Source organism: Thunnus albacares, chromosome 3 (genome assembly GCF_914725855.1).
Source record: "Thunnus albacares chromosome 3, fThuAlb1.1, whole genome shotgun sequence".
In the NCBI taxonomy this organism is placed as follows: Eukaryota; Metazoa; Chordata; class Actinopteri; order Scombriformes; family Scombridae; genus Thunnus; species Thunnus albacares.
The window spans coordinates 9021831-9049102 of record NC_058108.1 but is presented as its reverse complement, the minus strand read 5'-3'; the positions used below and the strand labels follow the sequence as shown (position 1 = coordinate 9049102).

At 42.4% G+C, this 27272-nt stretch overlaps 1 protein-coding gene across 1 annotated transcript in view; it reads right to left on the bottom strand.

Moving 5' to 3' along the window:
- xylt1 (xylosyltransferase I) overlaps nucleotides 1–26185 on the bottom strand; it is a 79551-nt gene extending 53366 nt beyond the window's left edge. The window contains exon 1 of the mRNA XM_044346366.1: nucleotides 25783–26185. Coding sequence (XP_044202301.1) covers nucleotides 25783–26067 — 285 coding nt within the window. The 5' untranslated portion in view covers nucleotides 26068–26185. The remainder of the gene's footprint in view (nucleotides 1–25782) is intronic.
- Nucleotides 26186–27272: the final 1087 nt, after the last annotated feature.

The following is a 27272-nucleotide window of genomic DNA, read 5'->3' as shown; positions in this document are numbered from 1 at the left end:
ATCATGTCCTTTATTGACAGAGTACTGCTAGATTACCAAACAGAGCACTGTTTTGTCTGAAAAAGAAGACAGGCCAACCAACAAATACTGCTTTTAGGATTTTCTGAATTTGACTGATATCAGTGAGAAAGAGGAAGGAGAACTATAACAAAATCTGCAAAGCTCTTATTCAAACATAAATGTCTTTCTAAAACATTACCTAGCTGTGCAAAATGAATGTTGACGTCACTAGGAGATTATTAATGATTTCTTATACACTCTTGTGAGTCTGTATAGGCTGCTAGCGTGACTAAGAATTTCATTTTTTGGGGTCATTTTCTTTGTTAGACATGGGTGAAATCGGGAGCGAGGGACTGGCCAGCTGGAGACATTCTTGCTACCTCCACCCTGTTCAGGAACAAAGTAGCATCAGAGCAGCTTTTCCCTTCTCTCTCACTCTATCACCACTCTTAATCTCCTGGCAGCTGACAAGTGGCTTCTTGCTAATGCCAAGCCCTGACTGGACAAAGTGGATCGTCGTCATTAACCAGTAGGTCACATGTTAATTTTTTAACTCTTGTTTAACCAGGTAAGTGGACTATGAGCACAATCCTTCTGTATTTACAGTTTAGGAGACGACCTGAGGCCATGTTGGCGACGGGAATGTACTGTTGTGTAGATGAAGGACAAGACAGCAAACAAGATGTACAAAAAGTTTTTCACCATACCATGTGGTCTTGTTTGTTATTAGCAAAAAAATCAAGGTTCCTACATTTACACTGAAGGATGACCCATGTACTGCTTCACCATAACTTGCCTTCAAATCATATTTTGCAAGAAAAAGCTGCCGGGTCGGAGGCATTTATAGCTGATCAGCTCAACTCCTAAGGTGTTGGTGGAGAACAACAAGTACTATGGTTCACTTCCCATTGTTAACTTTCCAACACTAATCCCACCTCAGAACAGCATGGAGTCTCTCCAAACATCCCACCAAACCTTTTAACCCTGACATCAAAAGCCATTTGTTGCCAGCAGGGCTGCCGGACCCAGCCACGCCCCAAAACAAGTTGCAACACAATCTGGTCAAATTACAACGTTCACCTCCCCCATTTCTACCCTTAAAGGGCACCTTAATATCCCCTCAACCACCTGGCTGGCATCAAAGCCTAGAAACCCAGTGCTTAGCAGGGAGACACATCAGCAACATTTTTGGCTTTCATTTCCTTTGCCGCAGCGGGGGTGCACAGGGACATGCCAGGGCCCCAGCTCAGTCTGAAAGAGAAAGAGACGGAGGTAAACAGGGAGTCTCTTTTGCAGCCAATAATGTCTGTAATTTGTCCACAGATTGAGTAGAGAAGAGACAAAGAAAAGCCCTTAGACACCACTCATTCAGCTGAAAGCACATTTATGCGCTTGCGTGTATGTGTGTGTGTGTGTGTGTGTGTTTGTATTCATGTGTGTGTGTAATTAGAAGCAGTGTGTTACAGCTCCTTTTCTTGGCTGTAGGGTTAGTGGACCCCAGGACTCTTCCTCCCCCTCCTTCATTGCCACCCAACTTCCATCCATCAGCTGCAGATGTTGGATTTGGCACGACAATGGACCAACACAGAACTAGACAGATGTTTCCACGCAGAAAGACACAGAAACACACAGATGGATACATGATGTGATTCCCTGCATACAAAACCGCACACAGCAGAAACACACACACGTTATCTCTTCATAGTCTCTCTCCCAGTCTTGCCTGCTGGCCTTACATGGCCTCTATACACCCAACATAGGCTAACTGCTGGAGGAAAGCTGTAATTTGTAAATGATTTAACCTTTTAATGGAGAAAAGATGAGGTTGGCTACAGCTGAGTCCCTCTGTATGTGAAGCCAGAGAAGAAAAATAAGAATTGGAGCTGTGATTTAGACATCATTTAATTATACTGTCCAATTATCTGTGTATTTCATGTACTGAAGTGATTTGTCTGTTGTGTGTACGCCTGAGTGTGCACTTGTTGGTGAATTCTTACTTGTGGATAAACGTGTGTGCATGCGAGTGTGTGTTTGTGTGTGTGTGTGTGTGTGTGTGTGTGTGTGGCTTTCAAAACAAGCTGGTGCCAAGGCTTAGCTGATAGGCTAATTAAGCTCACCACAGGGAATAAATGTTTCCTCTCTGCCTGCCATTTGTCACACCTGGCACAGAAATGTCACTAGCAAAAGAAATACACACATGCACACACACCAACGCTAGGAGCAGCAGATGCACACAGTGGAAGAAGTGCTGAGGCAAACAGAGCTACTGTGTGAAGAGGGAAACAAAAAAAAAAAAAAAACGAAAAGAAAAGAAAATGAGACACAGACATACAGCACAAGAGAAAACAATGCAGAGAATTGCGCAAATGAGGAAAAATGACTAAAAAAAAAAAAGGCTGGTGAGAAAAGGAAGGGAAACTGGATAAAGAAGCATGCAAGGAGAGTGAACAGGAAAAAAACCCCTCAGAGCTCCGCCAGACAACAACATCCTTGATCAAACACTGTTGAGCCTCACTTGTTGTGTTTTCATTCAAATGAAATGTGAATTATGTGATGTTTCCTTCAACTGTCTTTACGTTTATACATTTAATACAGACATGAATGGAAGTAATAGCAGAAACATCGAATTTTATGTTGATATTGACAAAGAAACTGTATACGATGTGTGTTGGTCACATCACAGCAGATACTGGATCCCCTTAGGTCAGTATCAGTTGCGAAACCAATCCGGCGTGTCATATCGGTGCATCCCTCATCAATCGCTATGGTGACAAGAGAGGGGAGGTGACATGCAACAAGAACCACCATCAGGACTTGAAGCGGGGATGCTGACATTAACATTCAAGTTGCTTTTACTCTTCATTTTCTTGCCTGAGGCAGGTTCCACAACTTCATTGTCTATTCAGAAAAATGTCTTTCTGTCAGAACTTTATAGCATTTCTTCACATTATCTTAGCAGAATACTCACATGCCATATATACATAAATATCTACATTACTGCTGATTGTATTCTAAACTTCAGCCAAAGCTCATTATAAATTACAGCAGTGTAAGTTAGCTAATTAGCTAAGCAGCGAAGTTAGCTGGGCCCTGGCAGAGGGACATGTCTTGGGTGTTGCATTTCATTTGTTGCCATCACACAACACCAGCAATAAATCTATACACCACTGCCAGAACGGAGATAACCTTTTGATTTGTCTAAATCAAACCACTGAAGCCTTAAATTAGCTTCGGATCAACTTTGGAATGCATTTTTTGCACAGAACGAGCACCGTGGTTTACACTGTCGTCACTCTACAAAAGGGTCACTTATCACAGCCAGTATAGACAGGAAGAAAGAATACGGAGACCAATAACTCTTGTAATGTAGTTATGGCATGCAAGTATTGTTTTAAGTTAGAAAAGAACAAGACTAAAGAGTCCACAGCTGGGCTAACAGCTCTGTGAGGCTGTACCTAGGTGATCAAAAGGCTAATGTCAGTATGCGAGTTTAGCATGTTATGTTAGCATGTTCTAATTAGCACTAAACACAAAGTACAGCTGAGGCTAATGGGAATATCATTAGTCTGCAAGTATTTCCTAAAAAAAACTAAGTATTAACACATTCTGACAACATTTTATGACAATGCATCCAATGTAAGATATTTCACTCAAACCGACAACCTCATGGTGGCTCTACGGGGGAAAGTCAAGAGATCATCTAAGTCATTAGGATTCATTGTTTAGAAACCATGAATGTCTGTACAGACTTTTGTGGCGACAGTTAGCACAAACCAGGTGGATGGAAACATACCGACTGAAGCCACAGCCGTTGGTTAGACCCTCTCCCTACCAGGTACCGAGTTTGCTGTGACATAATTCAGCCTCCCCTTTCTTTTTCTCTCTTTCAGACTAACACACGAACAGATGAGCTGCTTCACACTGAAATCTGCTGTTCATTACAGCCGTGACAGCTTAAGTAGAGTGTAGCCCCACAGCCATTGTTACACTATCACCAATAACCACCAACACAGACCCGCTGCTGCACAGTAAAGCACAGGAGAGCAGAGCACCACACACCTAACAGTCCACAGGAGATTTAAGGTTGAGATAAGGAATGATGGCAGAAATTATGTAAAGCCTCCCCTGGCTGATTCAAGGTTTGGAGAGGAATTGAGAGTGAGAAAACATTCTCTTGTTGCAACCATCTCTTGTTAGATTGAAACAAATGACCTGCTGTTGTTGTTGTTGTTGTGAAGTGCAGCTCTGAAATGGACGCCTTCTGAACAAACACTGCAGGCCTGGATTACACAGTGTGTGTGTGTTTGAGTGCTGGAGTGTGGCACGCAAGCATTGAGGGGGTGGTGGTGGTGGGGGGTGACTTTCATTTCTGCTCGCTTGAAAATGTAAACTAAAACTGCTGTTCATTTGCGAGTGATCATTGTCCAAAGGATTAGATATAACATCCATTTCAGTGCAGAAGTTTTTCATTGTTAAAACTTTGATGAAACCCAACTTACTGAATTGATTGCAGTTGAAAGTAAAGAAAAGGCTTATTGCACCATCAGTGTGAGGGTGCAAACTAGTGTGATGTTGTCAAAGTATGTGTGAAAAACCATGGCTGCGCAAGTCAATGACGACTGTGAGACCTCAGCATTAGAGATGCTGCACCAGACTGGATTTTTTTTTTTTTTTTTTTCCATCCAATGCTGAAATTCATGCATGCCACATGGTGTTATTTCCATGGATGACTTCAAAGGGAAGTAGAATCAAAGATCTTGTACTTTACTGAAGCATAGTGGCTTCAGAGGCTGCCTTTTTCATCTTTGTTCCACTGCGTCCCTCTTATCTGTCTCTTGTCAACATGTCACTTAGTCATCCTTAACTAACACCGATCTTGGTACCAGCTGTCCTTCCTTCCTTCTCCTCCCTTCCTCCTCCTCTCCTCGTTCTCCAGCTCGGCTCCCCTCTCATTGTTCATCTCGTCTCTTTCCTTCCTTGTGTTGACAATCGACACATTGCCATCGCTGTCATTTGCTCTAATACACGCTACATGCGGTCCGACAGCGTCCGTATGGTCCCATCCTGCCCGGCATGGCACAAACATGTTGGCCCCATATGGAGCTTCCCCACAGGGGGAATGGATCTGGGATGGCTGGTGGAAGTCAGCGAGTATGCTAGCGAGATGATGCTAACAGACTGGCGGCTTTCTTAGCGCTACTGTACAGTGATGATGTGGAAACTTTAAGCTGCTTAGACTGCAAGGTGGGACTATGTTGAAGCTCTGTAGCTTTCTGTCTCTGCTTCTCCATCTTTCTTTTTCATTCACATATTTTCATTTCAGTTTCATCGGGGAGGCTGAAGAATAGAACATCAGCTGTGCCGGACTAGTTACAGTCAAGTCAAGCTCGAAACTTTCTGATTAATTATATTCACATATGTCATTGCAAACACCCAACATCTACTCAAATGGTTAAGGGCAACATCGACTCACTATGTTGTTGTTAAAGACCAATGTTCCATGTAGCAGTGATAAAAGAGAAGAAGAGCAGAAATCAGACAGTATTCGAGCTTGCGCCTCTTAATCTCCCCTCCTCCGGCTCAGCCTAACTGACATTTTCCTAATTTATTCCTCTCAGGATTCCAACATTTTAATTAGGTCACTCCAAATCTCCTCCCACGCAGCGTTATTCCGAAAAACTTTTTATTTCATCATGTTTGTCATTTGCCTCCTTCGTCTCTCATTCTCTTTCTTTCTTTTTCGGTCTTGTCAGTTTTGCTCAGCGGGTTATCTTACTAATGATGTACAGTGGTTTTCCGACCAAATCCTGCCGCTGCCAAAAGTAAATACTGCAGAGGTAAATATATAATTGAATCGTGGGATTAAATAAATGAGTGGGTTTAAATAAAGAAATCTCTTTTCTGTTTCTCTGTGGTGGAAGAAAATGACGAGAATTGTGAACAAACAGAAGCGCTACTGTCAACTTGAAGATGTCTTGATTACGTGTGTGCCTGATGTCAGCTGACAAAGTGTCTGTGCTGTGTATGTGAATGTGTACAGCATGTGGGTGTTTCAGTTAATATTTTGCATGAGTGTTTCCTTGAGACTAAGTTCCTTGTCTGAGTGTGTTGGTCTGTTCTTTACAATAAGAGAAAGTGTGTATAATCTGTAAATTGTCCCTCAGTGTGCCAGGAGTCCTGGCTTATCTCCAGACTCAATGGAAGCAAGAGGAAATTACTTTTCTACAAAGCGTCTGACAAGGCAAAATCTTTTACACGTTTTCCATTGGCACCGCAGGACATTTACTATGACTTAAATGCTTTGCTGAAGGGGTCTAACATACAACCGTGGTGGTACCTTTGCGGTTGCAATTCTTTTGTTTTACGACCAGTCAGTAGGTGTAAGCGCCTTGACACACCCAGCCGACTGTCGGCTGCCACTGGATCATGGTTGTACGTCTCTGGCCGAACATTGCCTGTAGGTTTCTTTCTGGATTAAGAACACCGTCTTCTGTTATGCTCTTATGCATAACCAATACATGTATTTTGTGTAGGCTACAAAAAACAAACAGTAGTAGCAAGATTTCACCTCTTCTTCTTATTCATTACTTGAAATGGAAACCTCTCAAATACATCCGTATGTGTTCGAACCCGAATCTGATCCGAAATAAGAGAGTGGACGACGTGAACAACCCCTGGAACAACCTTAGCAACAAAGACTACCAACGGACAGCCATTTGTGGACATTTTTACATACGTTCACCTCAAGTTTTGAACCTTTGACCATGTTAAACGTAGAAATCCGACATCATAACAGTATAAAAAATGACATGGATGTCAGAAATGTCAATCAAACTAATTGAAAGCTGATAGGAAACGAGATGAGGAGTGTTACCAGCACAGACATCAATTTCACATTCTTGAGGCGCCATAATGATCACACAATGCACAAATTGTAAGTTTGTAGTTCTATCCAACTGCTAAACCACAGAATAACATCAGAGCAGAGCTGTCCATTGTATCAGTTCATTAAAAATAATTGCTGCAATGTTTAAACTGAGGGACAAAATGATGTTTGGGGACAAGTATTGTAACTTTATAGGATTTCTTATCTTTGTTTGGTCTACCTATTAAAGGCTACATATTATATTCGATTATCTCTGAGACTGAGAATCAAATGAATGCTTGACAGCATTAGATGTCGCAAGCAGTATCAACTATGGGGATATAATTATAGTAATGTCATAGTTGCTATAGAAACCCTTGGTCATCTTTATCTCAAAACCAAGCAGTATCAGCTCCATCTCAATCCCAGTCAAGATGGGTTTGGTCTGACCCTTTCAGACGGACAGCAGATGCAGATTTACATCACGTTGTGAGATGTGTGGGTTTGTGTTTCTGCAGCAAGCGGATGGTGAGACACTGAGATCAAGCACAGAGATGCAGATAAAACAAGGCGATTAAATTACAGGGAAATAACATCTCATTTATTTAGCTGACACACTAATCCAGTTCTTTTAGATCTTACATTCTTGGCGGTTCCGCTCTTATGCTCTGATTTATGCAGCAGGAAATAACATAAGGCTTAGGAAGTCCCTATGTTTCATGAGTGAGTACACAGAGAGACCCTCGATTTAAGTCTTTCCTGGCTGAGTTTTGTCTACATCTTCTTTTCCTGTTATGGGGACGGGATGTAGGCAGGGGAAATTCGTGTCATCCCATGTCCACTTGCGCATATCTACGTACTCTATACACAAATTGGGGATGAAAAGGCACAGGAATACACACCCAGGCACACACATGCAAATACAGACACACCTGACATTCCCAAACACCCAAAAGTCGTTCATTAGCTTCCTCAGTCTGTCTGGTTTAGAGACAGAGTGACTCTCCAGTCCTCCAGAGGAATGCCAACAAGATCCTGTTCCACCACCGTCCAGCCACCACCAATCCGACTTTCCTACCACAACTCCGAGCAGTTCATAATGCGATACTGGTTTGTGGACTGTGCGCCATGCTTATACATACAAATGAATGAGAGCTAGGCTACTTTGCTACAAGGCCCAAGGATTGCTAATCCATGACCTTCTGAGAAAGATAAGCGGGGAAAGTCAGCTCTATCTTCCCAACACTGCAGTGAGGGTTATGACGGCTGAGCTCTAGCTTTGTAGTCTCATGTGTTTGAGGGTTCGGCTAAAGCGGCTCTCTGCAACTGCAGGATCATGCTTCTGCGCTGCATTGAGAAGAAATTCGGCCAGATGTGTGTAGTAATTATGTGGTTACCCTTGGCAAGTGGTGGAGGCTAGTTGATTACTGGTACAGCTGATACTTTTGGTACTAGTAGGCTATAGTGGTGCACTGTGTGGCAAACCCGAAAACCAGGCTGGAGCTAAACTCCCTCTGTCTGAGAGGGAACTGTTAAAAAGCCAGACAGAGCCCCTTCTGTGTGTGTATGTGAGTGTGTGTGTGATGCAACGAGGAGGAGTACCTTTACTGAGGAGTGTAGGGATGGCTGAGGTTCACTGGGTTCAGTCACACTGTGAATGTAAAGACTGCTTTGTGTGCATGTGTTGTGTGGGGGAGTGTGTGAGATTAAACTCAAGAGTGCCGCACTGTAATGCAGCCAGAAATCAAACACACATTTACCAAAACACTAGCCAGTATCCCTCCAAATACACATGCGTCCACACCACAGCCATTTTTGACCCCCAAAACAATACAGACTCCAGATTTAAGACTTAAATCACCCCGAACAATCATTTGCAAGTGTATGTATGACAATGAAACATATAAACATTCCCTGTTCCCTCTGTATTGTGGGAGAGATTTAATGATTATATAATGATGTAGAACAAATTCCAATACAAAATGACACATCAACCCCAATGCTTATTTGCACATACAGAAACCATATGGCATTGTCACCCTAGTAAAGACAGCTCCTGCTGCGCTAATCACTCCGACATAGCAGATGCACAGACTGAGGCGTTATTGGCAAAATTAAGGCTACTTTCCCCCCTTTTCACAGTGTGAAACAGCTGTCCCCAATTGGAAAGAGTCGTCTAGAGAAAGAGGAAAAGAGAGGGAGAGAGGGCAATGAGGAATGGAGCAATGGCCAATAGCCAGACCCCCGAGCGACTCAGATCAGATCCCCCAGAGTTGGGGATTAGGTTTTTGATCCAGATTTTAGGCTGGATTTTGGGCTTTTTTTTCCTCAAGCTGGGCCAATCTGAAATTCGGAGTTTGCTCGGTGATGTCATATTGTTGTGTGTGTTTGTGGGAAACAAAGAGACAGAGAAAAGTGCTCACGGCCATCGCTTGGTATTCAGAGTACGTCGCAACCAGTGCCAGCCACAGTTAGCCAGTCCGAAAGCCCAATTTGTCAGCATATCCCAGCAAAAAAATCCTCTGGGACCCCTGGGAGCCAAAGCAGGGCACTGGCAAGAGCGCAGAGGGCCTGGGGTGACCCAGCAGGCGCTAAAGTACACACAGCTGTACACTGATATGAAAAGCACATAAAGACGTACATATCGTTCAAAGTGAGTGCATACTAATAGTGACAAATGTATGATAAACGTAACGTATTTCGTTCACATGGCCCTCTCCCCTCCCGCAAAACACCATAAACAAACACACAGCTGCAGCGTTATATTAACAGCTGCTGTAGAGAAGGGTCAAAGACAGTGCACGTCATGCAGCCTGTGTCCTCTGAATCATTGGGCCCACTGCAGGCTGGGACGCCATGTGGAGCACAACACACACTCACACGCACACACTCACATACACACAAAGAATCAGAGAACTCTGTCACCTTCCCTGACCTTTGATGTTCAATGTAGCATGCACATATCTCCTCCACCCCACTTCTATACACACACACACACACACACACATACAGACACAAACACACACGCTCACAACCCTTCATCCATTAAACATAAGTAACATAACACACAGGATTTCTGTACGATACAAATATACAGCATGCGGTGCACACGTCTGACGGTGTGGTGCCTGCTGGAAACGGTTTGATCTCAGGCATCTCTGACACCCAACACATACGCTGCATTTATAATTCAGCACATACAGTAAAGCAGCTTCCCACAGGGAAAATGTTCTTACTCGATTTCTTAAGCCAAATTAATGTAAAGGAATTTGCCTTGGTGTCACTGGTGTATACGAACACGCATGCTGTAGGAAAAACAAAATCAATTTGGCGGTGTGTGTACGGAGAGCGCTGCATGCAATAAGAGTTGAAGACATATGACTAAGAAATGCAGTGAAGAAAATTCCGCAAATAAATCAAGCTTCATACTGTTGCTGTTCCTTCACCAATGTATTGTGGCTTTACTGCATGGGAGGAACATCAAATAAGATGATATGATATGAAACCACTAGGTCTACTTCAATATTTATCTTTATATAAATATTACAAATCTGAGTTCAGGTGGTGAAAACAAGTGTCATGGCAACTTCAACAGATGTGTAATACTCATACCAGTGTTTACTGATATATACTGTATACTGGTATTATCATGTTTCTGGTTTTTCTTGTTTACTCGTTGACACATGTAAATATCGCATCCTGTTTACAAAATTATCTCAGCTCATGGTCCACTTAGTCGCTTATTCCGGAGCTTTCGACCGTATCGCACAGTCCTCATTAGCAGATGGTGCTCAGTCTGATGGAAAGTTTGGACATCTGCAATATCCATGGCTGAAATTAACTCCTTCTGCCGATGAGGACCGTGTGATATGGTTGAAGGGTCTGGAATAAGAGAGTAAGTGGACCTTGAGCTGAGATCGTTTTGTCAAGAATTAACCCTCAAGCTCAAATCAGGTTAGAAACCTGATAATCCCTTAATCCTGGTTTTGAAAACCCCACCATGTCGCTCTGTTAGAAACTGAGACACTGTGAGATCTGAGCACTTTTTTTTTTTCCATGTTTCTGATCTGATGTTATGTGTGCAGATGCATCCTCAACTTGAATCATGTAGCAGTCAGCCAGTAATACAAATAATATGATGATGAACAATGTAATGACTCTGAAATGAAAGCCTGACACTGGTAATGTTGGAGGTTCAATTATCAATTGTTATTCTTATCTCAAATTGCCAGTGATGGAAAAAAAAAGACAAACCCACCAGAGTGGTAAAAAAACACAGAGTCCAAACAGCCAGAAACCAGCTGAAGAAATGAAGAAATACCCCATTTACACCTGGCATTAAAATGCGATCTGTATCTGGATACATTATCTGGATAAGGAAAAACACAAATTGATGCAAGGTGTAAATAGACTCCGAAGTATTGTGATCGGAATGCGACCGGATCAGCCAGACCATGTTTGGAGGTGTAAATGCAAAGATCGGATGTCATTATCCAGATAACGTATCCAGATACAGATCACATGGTAATACCAGGTGAAAATGGTTGCCAAAGACACAGATGAAACTCGGATAATGACAGAATAATGCATCCAGCAGGGTCTCTGTGTTCCATATAAACATCATCAAAATTAACATAAGTCTAGTGTGAATGTAAACATACTAAATATCTGTATCTTTGTGGCATCATATTTCCTGCTACTGTTGCATACACCAGGCACCAGGGTATCTTTAAAACCACCAGACTCCCCATCAGGTGTCAAATGAAATAATTTCAGCAGAAGAAACATATAAGCCTTATTCCGAGTCTATTAAGGAAAAAAAAGAAAGAAAAATAATAATGAAAAAAAGGTAGCAGAATTATTTTGAGGAGCTAATAAACCTCACGCTCATTAATCTCCATTGCTGCCACTGGACATAATGCCAGTGAAAATATAGTCCTACTCCTTTGATTATTCTTCCCACCTTAGAGCAACACGCTCACATCAGGCAAATAGTTACCAACTCATTACAGTCCCCCTCTATTGCTGTTAAATTGCAGTCATTTGTGTCTTTTAGGCAAATAGACTGAGCGCTAAGCAAGCAGACGTGCCCTGGCTGAATTATAATTGCCTTGACCAAATCTCTCTCTCAGCAGTTAAGACAATTATGTCTGCATACTCTATATGCCTCTGGAACACATGCATACGAGCAGGAGGTCAATATTAAACAAACAACACGGTTTGCTTGCTGAAGTACATCCAAACAATTAATACTGCTACTTGCTACTATTTAGCATGTACAGGTATATCATGTATGTTTGGTGTACTCACATTTCAGCCCCATAGAGGCAACTAAGCCTCCACAGAAAGACCTCACAGAAACACATATGAAACGTTAAGCTACTGGCAGAATGCGGTGAGACCTACTTGGCCCTCAATAACAAAGACATATTCATCTATCCACTGGATAAACTGAGAGCTGCATAAAAAAAGATTTTTCTAGAGTCTATTTGCCAAAGTAAAACAGACTTCACTCGTGGCAGTTAAGGGGAAACTCGAGGACAAAGAGAGAGCTAAAAAAAAAAAGCCCTAACCCCCCTCTGAAAACTAGAAAAAAGAACAGTTTTGTTCTTTATTAGAGCTCTCTCTCTCTCTCTCTCTCTCTCACGCACACACACACACACACACACGCAAACACAAATAGAGTGCTGAAACCAATAAGCAGTCAATGATTTTCCTAATGGTTCTCCTCCATGGAAAGGCAATTCTCATGAGGATGGTTAAAGCACTGGAAGCCATGTGTAAACTCCCCTCCGACTAGCAGCTCTCTCTCACACGCACACACACACACACACACACACACACACATCTTGGCAAGCCCTTGCTTTCCTTTAACCTCTTTCTCTCTTTCTCTCTCTTAACATCTGAGCCTGTGTGTCTCTGAGTCGATTAACACTGTCTCAGTTTTTTCCCCTTCGTGCCACAAAAGTCTTTTTTACTTTCCTCTGTCTCATAACTTAACCAACTTTCCAATATTGCTCGGCCACAATTTAAGCGTTTCTCACATTCGTACACATAAATGAACGTGCACACACGCTCCCTCACCTTTAACATACTGCCTTCAACTGCTGTCGAGGGAAACACGGAGGCCTTTACAGCCTATTAAAGTTTAATGTGTATGTGGGAATACATGAACATGAGAGTATTTTGATTTATAAGTGTTCAAAGTGTAGGAAATCCAAAAAGGATAAAAGTGAATAATCTCAAACTGTTGCACAAAAAATGATCAAGCTTCTCTAGTTCCAACCACAGAAGCATGAATGCCCTAAGTATGTCGCAGAAAGGCATTTGACGTTATGCTCACACGATCACCCATCCTAATTATCTTCTCTTCCTATGCCCGCCCTCCTCTCCCCGCTCTCTCTCTCTCTCACACACACACACACACACACACACAAATACACATTTTTTTTTTAGTACATTGTAATTTCTGTATACCTTTGAGGCATGCCGTCCAATGAAATGAAACAGAAATGGGAAGGATGGTTGGAGACAGATGAGAGGAGCGAGTGGTGGTGAGACGGGAGCCACAGAAAAGTGAGAGAGAGGAAACGGGAATAAAATAAGTGGAACGAGAGCAATTGACAAGAGAGGGAGAGAGAGAGAGAGACAGACAGAATCGAGTGAAAGAGCAGGTCAACTCCGGTAGCGGCGTGGGGAAGCGTCTGCCGAGCGTTGCTGATGTGATGGCACGATGATGATGGTGTTGATGATTCACCGCTGGTAGGAAATCAGAGAGAAGAACGTATTATTATCACGCAGCTCAATTACAGCGCAATTTCTCCCCGGCAGCGACAGCCTCTGCAGGGCTCCTCGTTGAAGCTGATTCGGGAGGCCTGCGGCGTCTGGAGGACCAGTGAACGACTCAGCGGTGCGGTGAGACATCCCCACTCGAGATGGGAGAAGAAGTGGAGGCAGGAGAGGACGACCCGGGGAGAGGAGGAGTGGGAGCACGCGGGGATGAAGAGGGTGAGGAAGTAGACAAAGAAAAAAAAGGATGCAAACACGGAGGAGTATGTGTGCGTCTGCATTAAGACCTCGTGAGCACTTGAGGGTGTGCGAGGCGTTCGGCGGAGTGGAGACAGGCAGGAAGGACAGACAGGATCTAAATGCGCTGCTGATGGAGAAAACACCTGTTCAGTAATGAGTATGAGCTCTCTGGCTGGTCCTGGTGGTTTAACATGAATACTGAAGAGCAGCTATTCATGTGGTGCAGAGAGTGTTTTATAATTGTGTGTGTGTGTGTGTGTGTGTATATATATATAAGAGTGATTGTGTGGGTGGAGTGTTTTTGTGATGCAGGAAGGAGAGTATTTTATGGTTTTTATGCATTCTGTAGGTGTGTGTCTTCAGCGCCGAAGGGACGTTTCAGTCTGTACAGTATGCGTGTGTATGCAGGTATGTGTGTGTGTGTGCGTGTGTGCATCTTACAAGTACATCACGGCTGTCTCCAACATCCCGTGCAGTGGCAGCCCTGAGGCAAAGGCAGCCTCAGCTGAACTGCTTCACTGACCTCACGGCGAGGGATTACTCAATATGACCTTGACTGTACACCCAAACCATGATTCTCTCGCATACAATGTACCGGTAGCTGTGTTATGAGTATGTAATGGTTGAAATATGAGGTAATTCTGTAGCTATGACCTGCCAGGTCAAACTACTGCTACCACATTTAAGATATTCTTGCAGTAGACATTAACCACTTAAGTTCTGATATTACCATTGTTCCCTTTAAGTATCTTTAAAACTGCACTGTCTTTCAGCTCTTTCAGCCTGAAACTCTGCTGTCTTTGTTCACTTTCTCTGCTCTCATCAACCAGGGAGTAGTTTTCAGTGTAGAAGTTCTTTTACACACACTGTATGCTACCTGTCTAGCACCAAACGGCAGACAGCCGAAGATACCAACCAGTTGGTGAACACAGTGTTAAAAGCTAAAGTGCCAGATATTTCCCTCAGGAGTTGGTGGAAACCAAAACAGAGCTAAAAGGAAAGTGAATATTAATTCATCAGGTGGTCCGAAACATGACTCCAAATGAATATCAATATTTCCCCATTTCTGCTGGATGTGTTAATAGGATACTGTTTGCTAACATGTTCGCCATAGCAGTTGTCTTTAAAGCTTATTGTGGTGCCCCTAAGGGGCTAAAAAGTCTGTAATGCAATGATATCATGTATATATACTTTCCATCTGTTCATTCCACATTATGAGTGAAATATTAAAATCCAGAATTTTTTTCTTGCTATGTTGTATCACTTGACATTTCTATTTGAGTGCGGGTACCAATAATACCCAAATTATTCCTTTTTTTCAAGATCTGAACAAGTTTTTCTACAAATACCCCTTCATCTAACAAAAGAAACCAAAGTTCTAAACACAAGCAGCCATTCATGAAGTGGAACTATTGGATTAAATATCCGACTAGATTGAATGGTAATTGATGGTACAGTTTACTAATGCTGGTAACATTTTTCAATGACACAAATCTTGGGAGTTTTAATTTAAAATAATAATCATGGGCCAGTCAAAGAGTCTGTTGAAGAGCATTATGAAACTTAAGAAAGGTCCTCCTTATTATTAAGGCAACAACCACTCTGTTATGTCATCCAGATGTGGAAAATATAAAGAGATATATGTAACAGAAGCAATAATAAAAAATGAAAAAAGGGTGAAAAATGAAACTGGTGAAATCTCAACCTGTTTTAAGGTGCAACAAAGAATTGGGATTATTGGACAGATTCCTTCGACCATCCTTTTCAGTGTAATCCTAAATCAGAAACCATTTAGAGATGCTTGATAAAACCAGTTTGATCAGTGTCTTGGCATCAGCTTACCTCTAAACCCTAAACTTCACCAACAGAGGGGAAAATTACAGACCTGATCCCTGTATGTGTGGAGCCCATTTGGACTCAGGTTAGTTTCCAGAAATGTTCTCAAACCACGTAGTCTTTTGCCAGCCGGGCCCAAACTACACTAACAAGCCTTCAAACCAAACCGGGTTCTCTCGAGGATTACTCCAGGATTTGAGTTGACGTCGGATTTATAGAAGGGATGAGACGTTTATCTTTTCTTCCCCCCCAACGTTTCTTCTTCCAGCTTTCTTCTGTCTTGCATATCTGTCTCTCTTTCTCTGCCTGTCTCGATCTCTCTTTCATTCTTTCTCCTCTCACTTTCTCTCTTAATCACAGATAGAGACAAGTCTTCTGGGCTGTTGGCATTCAGCTCCAGTAGTGAGAAGAGGGGAAAAAAAGAGGAGGAGGAGGAGGAGGAAGAAGAAAAGCGCCGCTGTCAGTTCCTCTCCTCTTGCTCCACAGGACTGGAAGGACAAAAGCTTTCCCTGACAGGCTGGATCGCCCCTATCGCTACCCAGCCGATGTGTCATCACCCTGTGTCTTCATCATACTGCCACGTACTCTTTTCTCCTTCTGTCACAAACCCCCCTGTCTTATTAGACTAACACAATACAAGGGGATTAGTGTATGGTGTGTTGAGGAGGAGATAGCAAGGCAGTGGCTCATGCTCAGTGTCATTAGTCTGTGTGGGTGTGATTACATGTTCTTGTGCATTTGCGTGTTACATGTGGATCAGCGTGTTGCATGTCAATGTGTAGCAGCACTGCAGCTTTTTCAGAGAAGTGGCCAATCTGCCGTATGCTTCCCCTACAACGAGGCTGTCAAGTGTTTTTCAATGTGATGTGGCCATTACGGTTGAGAGACAAACACACAGCATACTGTCTAATGATCCCCTACAGAAGTCTATTCATGGTGAATGCCGCAGGGTTGACAATATAGACGCTATAAGTAAAAACCGACTCACGCTGTGATGAAAGCTGAAAAATCAACACCGAAAAGGATATATGACTGCCAGGCGTTCTGACCTAATGGGAACGTGCTAGTGCAGCTTCCCATCATGTCACACCTCTCCCAGCCTGGAAGCCTACACCAGAAGGAGAAAATTCACTTATGTTCCATTATAGAAAAAGCAAAATGATCCTCCCTTAAAAATCCAAGCTGCCACAGAACTTGTGCATCAAAGACAATAAATAAAATATTGTACGTTTTTACTGTTGCTCCTCTGCTGGCTATGGAAAAAGATTAGTGTCAGCAGAGGTCGTATTTTGGCTTTCACGGAATCGCTGAACTCTAAAAACATTACTCGTTATTTTAAAGTATAGATTCACAATTATTCAAGTCTGTCTTAGAACAATAGTCACGTGCCCAAATGAACATTGAAACATGTTTTTCTTGCTGTAATCATTCCTCCTCTTCATTACAAGATCCATTCCTGACATGCTTACAATGTAAGTTAGTCAAATCAAGTGGATATCTTTCATTGTTACAGTCTTTTTAATAACAAATTCCCTTTCGTTACAATCGTTCCACTGCACGTTGAAAGGGAAAAACTGTCCTAGGAAACACAAAGATGGAGTTTTATACTAAAAATCCTGTAAATTTGGAAGATATCCCCTTGGTTTGACAGCTGAAGCTTCATATTTCACGTTTGCTCAAAACAAGGACTATGGATTGTTGATCCCCATTACCTAGAAGAACATTAGGAAGGGATCTTTTAATGGCCAGTGTGAACTGAACAAATTTGAAAAGTTGTGGACCTACACTGTAAAAAGAGAGTATATAACTGCAGGCCTAGCTATGGTATCAAACTGTAAACCCCACATTCTACAGCAAAGTACGTCATCATTCTTACAGTAATTAACTGTTAAATAGATTACAGTAGTGACAGTAAAACAACAGTAAGATACTAGTGACCACAGCTGCCAGTAGTTTAATGTAATTTTTCAGGGAAATTTGTTACAATCTGAAAGTTGGTTGCTAATCTCTTTTAGAAAATACAGTAGATCCATTTAAAGGGATAACCCTGGCAACAGCAAGGGAGCACGGCAATTGGCCTAATAACCCCTCCATATGGCAATGGTCTAGCCCCAACCTGTGTGTGTGTGTGTGTGTATGTGTGTGTGCAGACTTTTAAGGTCTGTGCTAAATATCAACATGGATACCAGACTTAAGATAAAACTAATTCAGCTCCCCCCCACAGCTCCGTCTCCCTATCTCTCTCTCTCTCTCTATGTCTCTCTCTCTGTCTCTCTCTCAGGGCTGTCTGCTAAGCCTCTTACCTATGGGATTATTGGCAACGCTAGGTATTATATAGCTTCATTCATCTGGATGATGCGTTATTAATGTGTTGGGGAATGAAACCATCTGTAACGGCGGTAGAGGATGATGGGAGGATGAGGGGAAGACTTGGGTAGGGTGGGTGGGGGTGGGGGGGGGGGGGGTCCAGCTGTCTTACAGAAGCAGGAGAGATGTCTGGGCTGGAGTTGTCATGATGTGTGTGTGTGTATGTGTGTGTGTGTGTGTGTGTGTGGTCGGGTTGACACAGAGCGATGCAACTCTAATTGGTGGTAATGGTGAGGTTTGTTTGAACAGACTTGACAGGAAAGAGATGAACAGTAGTTATGATCTTTGATTTTGCAGTTTTCCAGATGAGGCATACAAAGGCATCAAGCTGAGCACAAAGCGCACGCAGACACGGAGGCATATACACAGTCTAACAGACGAGGAAGGATAGTTATACGTGTTTGTTAAGCCCCTTTCAGACATGCACATCACCCTGTACATTTACTGCCAAAAAAATACCCAGAGTTAATTCTCCATGAAGGTCTTTCTGGTAATATGTCTACTTTTCCCCTTTCAGACATCCGTAACATTGCTGGGTTCATCTATCTGTTAAAGTAATACCTTTTTTATATAACTTTATTTTTCAAGATGCGAGGCAACATAGTGATATATAGTGACATATAACCAAAGTAAACAACAAAGGAAAAAAAAGGATAAAAGAGGGACAAACAACAGCATCAAAAAAAGGCTACAAATAACAGCAAAACTAGTAAAAGATAAGATAACGTACAAAATACACACATTTATACACCCGCCAACTCCCCGCATCCTCCCACACTCACCTCAAAGTAATAGCTTTTGAGCTTTCAAACATAGAGAAAGGCAACAAACAAAAGAAGGAATCTTCAATAAATGCACAAATAAATGGAGAAACATAATGAATGCATATGTTATGGCCTTCAGAGTCACCAGATCTAAACCTAACTGAACACCTCATACGACATTTTGGACCAACAGCCATCCACCACCATCATCAAAACACTAAATATCTTTTGTAAGAATCTCAAATTGCTTGTTTTGTCCAACAAAACCTGTAAAACCCAAGACATTCAATTGATATAAAGCAGCAAATCCTCACATTTGAGAAGCTGGAACCAGTGAATCTTTGGCTTTCTTCCTCATTATTATGACATAAACCATTCACCAATCATCAAAATTGATTGACAGAAAATTAATCGGTAACTATTTTGATAATCGAGTAATTGTTTCTTATTCATTATTTAAGCAAAAATGCCCCAAATTTGCTGGTTTCAGCTTCTCAAATGTGAAGGTTTGCTGCTTTTCTTTGTCATACATGACAGCAATCTGAATATAGTTGGGTTTTGCACTGTTGAAAGGGACGAAACAAAACATCTGAAGGCTTCGTCACCTTTGACTTTTGCAAATTATAACGGTCATTTTGATCGAGTATGATGGCAACCCCATTAACATTAAGATGTTGGTTAAGCAACCTCAATACCTTTTTTAGGGCTGATTAAGTTGCATCTGTAACAATGAAAGTTGACGGTGAAGGTTCGGCCTTATCCTTATTCTTCAATCAGACAGGCTAAAGAGATGCAGAGAAATTTCTTGAGCAGCTGTTCCATTCGGAAATTTCAAACAACAGCGGCCCTACTTTTCATGACTGCGTAAATAGAGAACATATTGTGCTGATGTTAAACCCTCAACACACTGTTTGCTATTAACTTGATGATGCAGTTACCCATTTGCCCTATTAAAGATAATATGATAATGTAACTTGTTCTACTCTCATCTCCTAAGCAAGAGTCAACATAATTGACAGGACTGTGTGAGTCATGCCAGGATCTTCTCTGCTCCCAAGAGAGAGAGTGTGTGTGTGTGTGTGTGTGTGTGTAGTATTTCTAACATCCCGACACCTGTTGAATCATTGAATGGCTATTCCTCCTTTACACAAAGTCAGCAAAAGAAACAGAGGAGGACACAGAGAGCGAGACTGCTGCCTCTGCTCTAAAGAGATTACATGGATACCGCGCTGAAAAGACCTGCACTACATTCAGCACCTGTGCTAGAAGGAGAGTTTAGCGGGGACGTGTCTGTGTTGTGGTGTTTGAGCTGCTATGGATACCCAAACCCTCAGTCTACAAACTACACATAGTCTAAAGTTTTAAGATTCCATACTGACACTGATATTTTACATATGAGTGGGATCAGTTTGGTGAAATAACATGACAGGCTTTTGTACGGTAAGCTGCATTATGATAATAATGAAATGTTTTTTTCCCTGTTGCGGGTTTTGAAGAGAGATGGTGTCATGTATACAAATTACACTTCAACATCAAAGTGTCTTGGGTTTTTTCGATGTGTCTCTTTCAAGTCTGAGGTGCGTAGTTCTTCCCTCAGATCTGAATATGTTTCCACCTCTCTCCGAGACTAACGGCACTTGAAAAAGAAGCTCTCCGTGTGCACGAGCACAATGACAGATGGACGGACTGATGGGCAGGCTGTGCTTTACTTTTCCCTCATTACAAGTTTTTTTTTTACAAAATAACACTTTATTGATATAGTGATTGGGACGTTTGAAAATTTCTAAATCACACAGTGCATCTTCTGGGTGTCTCTGGACTGTAATTACGTATGTTCAAAGGCTTGTTTAAGAGAGAATAGTTCACACTCCAAGACGATTTACTTTGGGAAGTGCCAATTTTACCGTCAATTACAACTGCTAAATAGGCTTTGCTATGATACAAAAACCAGCACTGACAGTGACTGGCACATGAAATGGCGCTGGAACAAACTACACTGCCAAGGACGCAACGTGAGAAACCGGATCTGAAATGTGTGGGAAAGCTTCTGTTACAAAGTGAATAAGAAGATGTTACACCATTAAAAATGTTACAGCACAATAGCGTTTTTTTGTATTACTCCTTTATATCTATATTACGTGTTATGCCTGTTACATCAAAACTCAAGTTTGAACAAATGAGAGCTAACAGATTGTTCAAATTAATTTGAATGCAACACATGTAGCTTAATCCAAAACTAACACTGTAGAGTTGTTTCTCCGCTACACCGTTTGGGGGAGGTTAAGCTAACGTTTTACATACCTTCCCATCTAGATAGATAGATTGACAGATTAGATTTCATTAATCCCGAAGGAATTTTAGCATGGTGTTAAATCCTAAATGTCACCTCACATTACTTCCCAGATGTTGTGATGATTATCCATTCACTGCAGCTTGCTAGTTTAACCCATTTTACATTAACAGAGAGCAACAATAGCCAAATTTGCAAAAAGCAACAGGGCATGCCGTAGAGAGCCAAAGCGAAACTGGAACTTCTTGGTTCTGTTTCAGAAAACCCCACTGACAGAAATAACTACAAATCCAGCCTCAAAACCTTTTCTTGCTCAGCAGTATGGTGTGTAATGTAATATCACTATTCTTTTATTGACCTTTAACGAACTCTGTTTCCCATAAGTCCAAGACCATCGCAGGTTTTGACAAAAAAGGCGAGTCCATGAAGGGTTGTGGGTTGTTCAGACATCTATGTAATAACAGCAAAACAGAGAAGACTGAATGGTGAAGATGTTTAACAGCAGAGTGTTGGTGAATTTATGGGTATGGTATCCACACTGCTGCACTGTTTTTTTTATAAGTAATCATTGTTGAACTTTAATAGTAAGTGCTGTAATAGATGCAGACTTGTCTTAGAGCAGTAGTTCTTAAACTTTTTCACATCAAGAACCCCTAAACTGACACAAATTAGGAAAACTAATGTTACGTGTATTTGATATAATTTTGTCCCAGGGTCCCCCATCTCATAAGATTTTTACTTTTAGATATTTAAATAACTGAAAGTGTATAAAACCCAAGACCAAAATAGTCATACATTCTGTCATTGTGTTACTTATGAATGGAATTATAGTGAAAATAAATGATTCCCCTTTTTGCTGGGAACCCCCTGGAACTCCCTCAAGGTCCCCTGGGAGTCCCCGGGCCAAACTTTGAGAGCCTCTGTTTTCATATACTGAATGTAAACCCTGGAAACATGCTTCATTTTTTCAGAAATGCTGGATGAGAGATTGTATTGTATGTAACCATGAGTACTCCATCTGCTATGACTGCACACCCCCTCTTGTCACAGCCTTTGTCGTAGGACTATGTGTTGGTTCAACCGGGCACAAAAAGAACTTTGTCTACATGAGTGTGTGTGTGTGTGTGTCACTATAAATATGTACATTTATGTGGGTGTGTTTGTGTGGAGCTGCTTTCCCTGCATCTACGTACATGATTCGGGGTATTTGTGCAAGTGTTGATGTGCGTGTGTGTGTGTGTTTGTGAGTCAGCGCTGTGATCATGGACACAGCAGAATGAATCATAATGTGGTTGTTGTGGTGTTGGCTGGAGAATAGACTGGTAGCAACAATGGATTTCTTGAAGTTGTCTCAAAATGTAAAACGTGCACGCTGCATTTGTTTAGTACTGTGCATGATTACAATTCAAATGCTAATCCAGCTTAATCAGAGTGTGGTTTGTGTTAATAATAATTATGACAGTGTTTTTATCAGTTTTACTAAATATCAGAGGCTCATTTATTCTTATTCAATGCCAAAAAAATAACTTCAGGGATTTTTTTATAGTAGTTACTAAAACTTTCGTAAGAACATTAAAATTAGGCTATTTGTGGTCACATATGGAAACCCCCACACAGCTGATCAGACAGGATTTCCTTCCACTTTTTGTTTCTCTAATTTTCCACGCCGTCACAGAAAGTACACTATCTTCTGTCACTCAAACTATTCAAGTGAAATATCTGCTGGCAAGATACGTCTGCAGCAAAGCCAAGTGTGAAAGAAAACGTCTTTATAATAAAACATAATTTATAATAATCCGTGGTTTATGTTGTCATAAAATACATAATCACCCTACTATGCAACAATGTAGAAAACGCAGAGGAAAAACGTGTATTTTCAGATGGCTTGTAATTCCATCTTTGCCACCGGAAACAGTTAGGAAAACTCAGTGCAATGGAAAACGTGTACATCAGAGGTAATGTTACGTGTATTACTATGACTAATGGGGAAACTCTTTACAACATGTGTGAGCTGGACACTCGCTGTGCACATGGGGATCATGACAGTATATGACTACCGCGGCAGATGGAAAGAAAAGTGCTGAAAAACCAGATGTGAAGCTTGGAGCCAGACGCCTTTTCAGAAGCTTTACTCAGTCTCCTGCTGAAGGTAGACTGGTCTAATTCTGGCACATTAACAGTTTTTCACATCCATCACCAGGACCGCCTTAATAAGCACCTATTAGTAATAATTGTGATGCTATCTCCTGTAATAAATTGATGTCAGGGACAACAAGACAGACTAATAAGTGTAGAAATTTCCGATGGGGAATCTGCAACAGGCAGCCATAGTCTGTGTGAAAGCACTGAACACATTTTTATCACTCATGTGATTATATCCAGATATATAAAGCAGTGGAGATGTAACCGACAAGCTGTGGTGTCTGTTGGACGAGAGAAGAAAACGTCTTCGCTCTCAAGCAGCATTTCCCTCAAGAGACACAACAGGAGACAACCACTAATGGCAACTGTAGCTCCTGCCTGTTGGGATGACACATCCAAAGCTATGCATAATGTTTCCATCCGACACAAGTTATCACAGAAATTCTGCTATTGTCACACTGCAGCTTCTGGCTAATTCTATTCTGGATCAAAGTGCTGCTCTCCCCTCTCTGAGGCGTGGTGCCTCATATAGCATCACTTGGCGCTTATGCGTCACGCTTTAGGCTGGACAACTCTGCCTTGCCAAGCCACACACTCACACACACACACACACACACACACCACCCACAAGCGGAAAAGAATAAAAATGCAGTGATTAACCAGTTGAGGGAATGCATGTGGCCGAGGGTGACCAGTTGAATGTTAAGAGTCCAGGGGCCACAGAACTGCACAGAGCGAGTCGACAATCTGACAGGCGGGCAGCAGGCGAGCTGACTGGCTGGTGGACTGGCATCAGGCTGAGTGAAGCGCCTCGAGGTGATGGGGATGAAAGCCCTCCTTAAAAGGTCATGGGTGCAGATCCATGGGGTGTTTTAATAATAATAATAATACACATTTGGACGAATCAGTGTTGACGCAGCGTGAACAGGTTCTGACACGACTGATCCTTTAAGAGGTCCCTGTTAGTCACTGTGTAATTAATTTATCTACAGTCCTTCTAGGAATATTACAATAATTCCATCCAACAAATAACATCAATACCCGAAAGAGTTATAATGTAGTCACTGACGAGTTCCTACAGGACTATTACTGGGACATTACAGTGATATTTCATTAGAGGGGTCTTCAATTGTAAAAAAAAAAAAAAAAAATAGATAAATGACTCAAATATAACCCTGTCCTTGGCATGACTTTGTATTGTGAGGATGCCGGCAGGTGGGACAAACAGTCCTACCAGATGAAGTGAGTGAGTCACTGTAAAATCTGCGGAGGAGACAGATGATACAGTGCTCGGCTCAGAGTGACTGACTGTGAGCGGAGGCCACAGTTTATCATACTACATCACAGTCAGTTATCTGTTGATTGCACGGTGGCTGAAGAGTAGGCTATCATTGAATGGGTGGCAGCTTTATGAAGGGAAAATGCTTCCCTGCCTGCCAGAAACAACTGCGTCCAATTTCTTTAGGGCACCCTAACTGCTTGAGAGACCATGCGAGCGAGAAGCTCAATTTTCGAGAATTTAATTCCAGACATCAGGTTGTGAAAATTAATCACATGCTGCGCAGAAGCCCTGTTCAAATACAAAAACCTGCTCAGTGTGAAGCCTCCGGGGGCACAGGGCACAGTCAGTGGAGTCTACAAATAAACATTTGGATTCTTTGGCAGCCAATTTTTAAATTTTCAGCAAGCAAGGCACGGCATTAGCTCCTCTGCCTCTGAAAGGGCACAGTTCCACAGGCTATCTTTAACTTAATTTATTCATTTTGTGTGCAAGATGTTCATTATGCAGGTCTGCATGTTTGCTTTGGCTCCACACTCGCATCTATCTTGACCTTTTGTGTTTCACGTTGCCACTACCAATAAAATTGTTAGTGTTTTTGCATACAACAGATGACTCTAATCTTTGTACACTCATCAAAACCAACTCTGCAAATTAGGTTATGTTTCCATTTGGCCTTGCACAGACAGTGCTGCTGAGCCATGCAGCTACTGTATTTCACTTAAAATACCAATAGACCATGACAGGTATAGGCTAAGATCCAGAGTCAGTGACTCTGCTATTTAGGCACCTCCTCAGCTGCTATCTTAAAGGATTTGCCCTGCCATGCTATCATTCTGCCCTACAGTGAACTACACGCTGAGTTCAGATTTCATACTCAGCTTTGGCATTTTAATCTGGAGTCTGAACTGGAGTGCGTTCATTCAAACGGCGCAATGAGGCTCCTGTCCTCAGCGAGCATTCCTCCCCAGCATCGGAGGAGTGAAAAGAGCTCGCTTGCATCTGTCTGGCTTCAGACATCCTATCATTTCCCTCAGAGGCAGCCTCCGTTCAAGTGACAACAATCAAACACTCATTCATTTTGAGGCCCGGCCGTGTGCTTGTCTCTAAAAAAGCGCACACTGGAGATGTTTTGACCTGCCTGCCAACCCCTCCGGGTTTCATCCCCGGAGAGACAGTCTCTTTTTTAGCGGGGATATGAATACATTACCGGCTGCTGTATGTGGCGAGACGCCCCCCTCCCAGGCGGGGGAAGATGCTGCCGCTGCTGCCGCTGGTCCCCGTGCTGGAAATAGTCGCTGCCAGCGGCTTTGTTGCCCGCGACCCGGTCCCTCTTCTCCCGCACGTTGGAGCCTCCGTTTTCCCTGTCTTCGCCGGAGTCGAGGCTGCTGAAGTTCCACACAATCAGCGTCTGCACCAGCAGCACCGTGAGGGCTGCTATCAGGGCGGACCGCGACCGGCGGGCCAACCTGCGAGCACACAAGCCGCCAACCATCTTCGCACCGGGCTGCACGGAGCTGGAGGAGCGTCTGTGGCTCTGCGCAGCGCGACGGGAGCAAGGAGTGGAAGTAGAGGGTGGACGAGGAGGAGGAGGAGGTGGTAGTGGTGGTGGAGGAGGAGGAGGAGGAGGAGGGAGGGAGGGAGGGAGGGAGGCTGAGCTTTACGGTGGCGGAGGCGAGGAGGAGCATCGAGAAGGAGAGGCACAGGGCCACCGTGTGGTGAAACTTGGTGAGAGGATGATCAGCGACAGACATGCTCCAGGCTACTGCACGACTCCTTTGTCTCAGACAGCCTGTCTGTTCTCTCTGTGTGAGAATTTTTAATCTAATATTTTATCTTTTCAGGAGGGATTTTGATAATCACCACATGGCCAATCATTATTACAAGAACAGTAGGAATGAAGGGCTTCCAGAGGTCCTTGACAGATACACTGGCCCCAACAGGGGCGTAGCTGTCCCCTGACATAATACTGCCTTGGGCACCTTAATTCTTACATACTAATGTAAGTTTCACTAATTTTGCAAAGATCTTCATTTTACACCCTACTTGGATCCTGGCAGGAATCCAACAGTAAAATTAACATTTTCTTCCGTTTTGTGGAGGTCAGTAGCTGCACTGAGGAGCTGATATGAGATTTTCCCTCTCATATCATTCCCTCTCCTGGTCTGCTTGGTTGTACCCGGTCAGACATTCTGACTTGTCATAGCAGTAAAAGCACAGGTGTTACTAATTACATTAATGATGCCTCTGTTATATTCAAGTGCCCAAGTAAGTCATGACAGTGTGACAGTGCATGCACAATACCAGGAATATTAGGAAACTGAAGCAGCTAAATGGGATTCAGCCATGCAACCATTATTATTCACACCTGTGCTTTTCCTACTGTGACATGTCAAAACGTCCTCCATGACAGATCTATATTTGGAGAGCTGGTGGCAAACATACAGATGGTCTCTTTGAGATCAAGATCTCATTTTGTGGGAGACTCAGCAGAGACAACAAACACACATTGAAGAGAATAGACAATCAAAATAATACAATAAACATCATAATCTTTGAAATCTTCAAAAGGATTGAGAGATTTTAATTTCAATGTCTTTTTCGTTTCTTATTGGATTTGTAATAATCATCGTTTTTAAACAAGATTTTTAATAAGTTTAGTTTGCACATGTATTTCAGCTAAATTTATAAATATGTTTC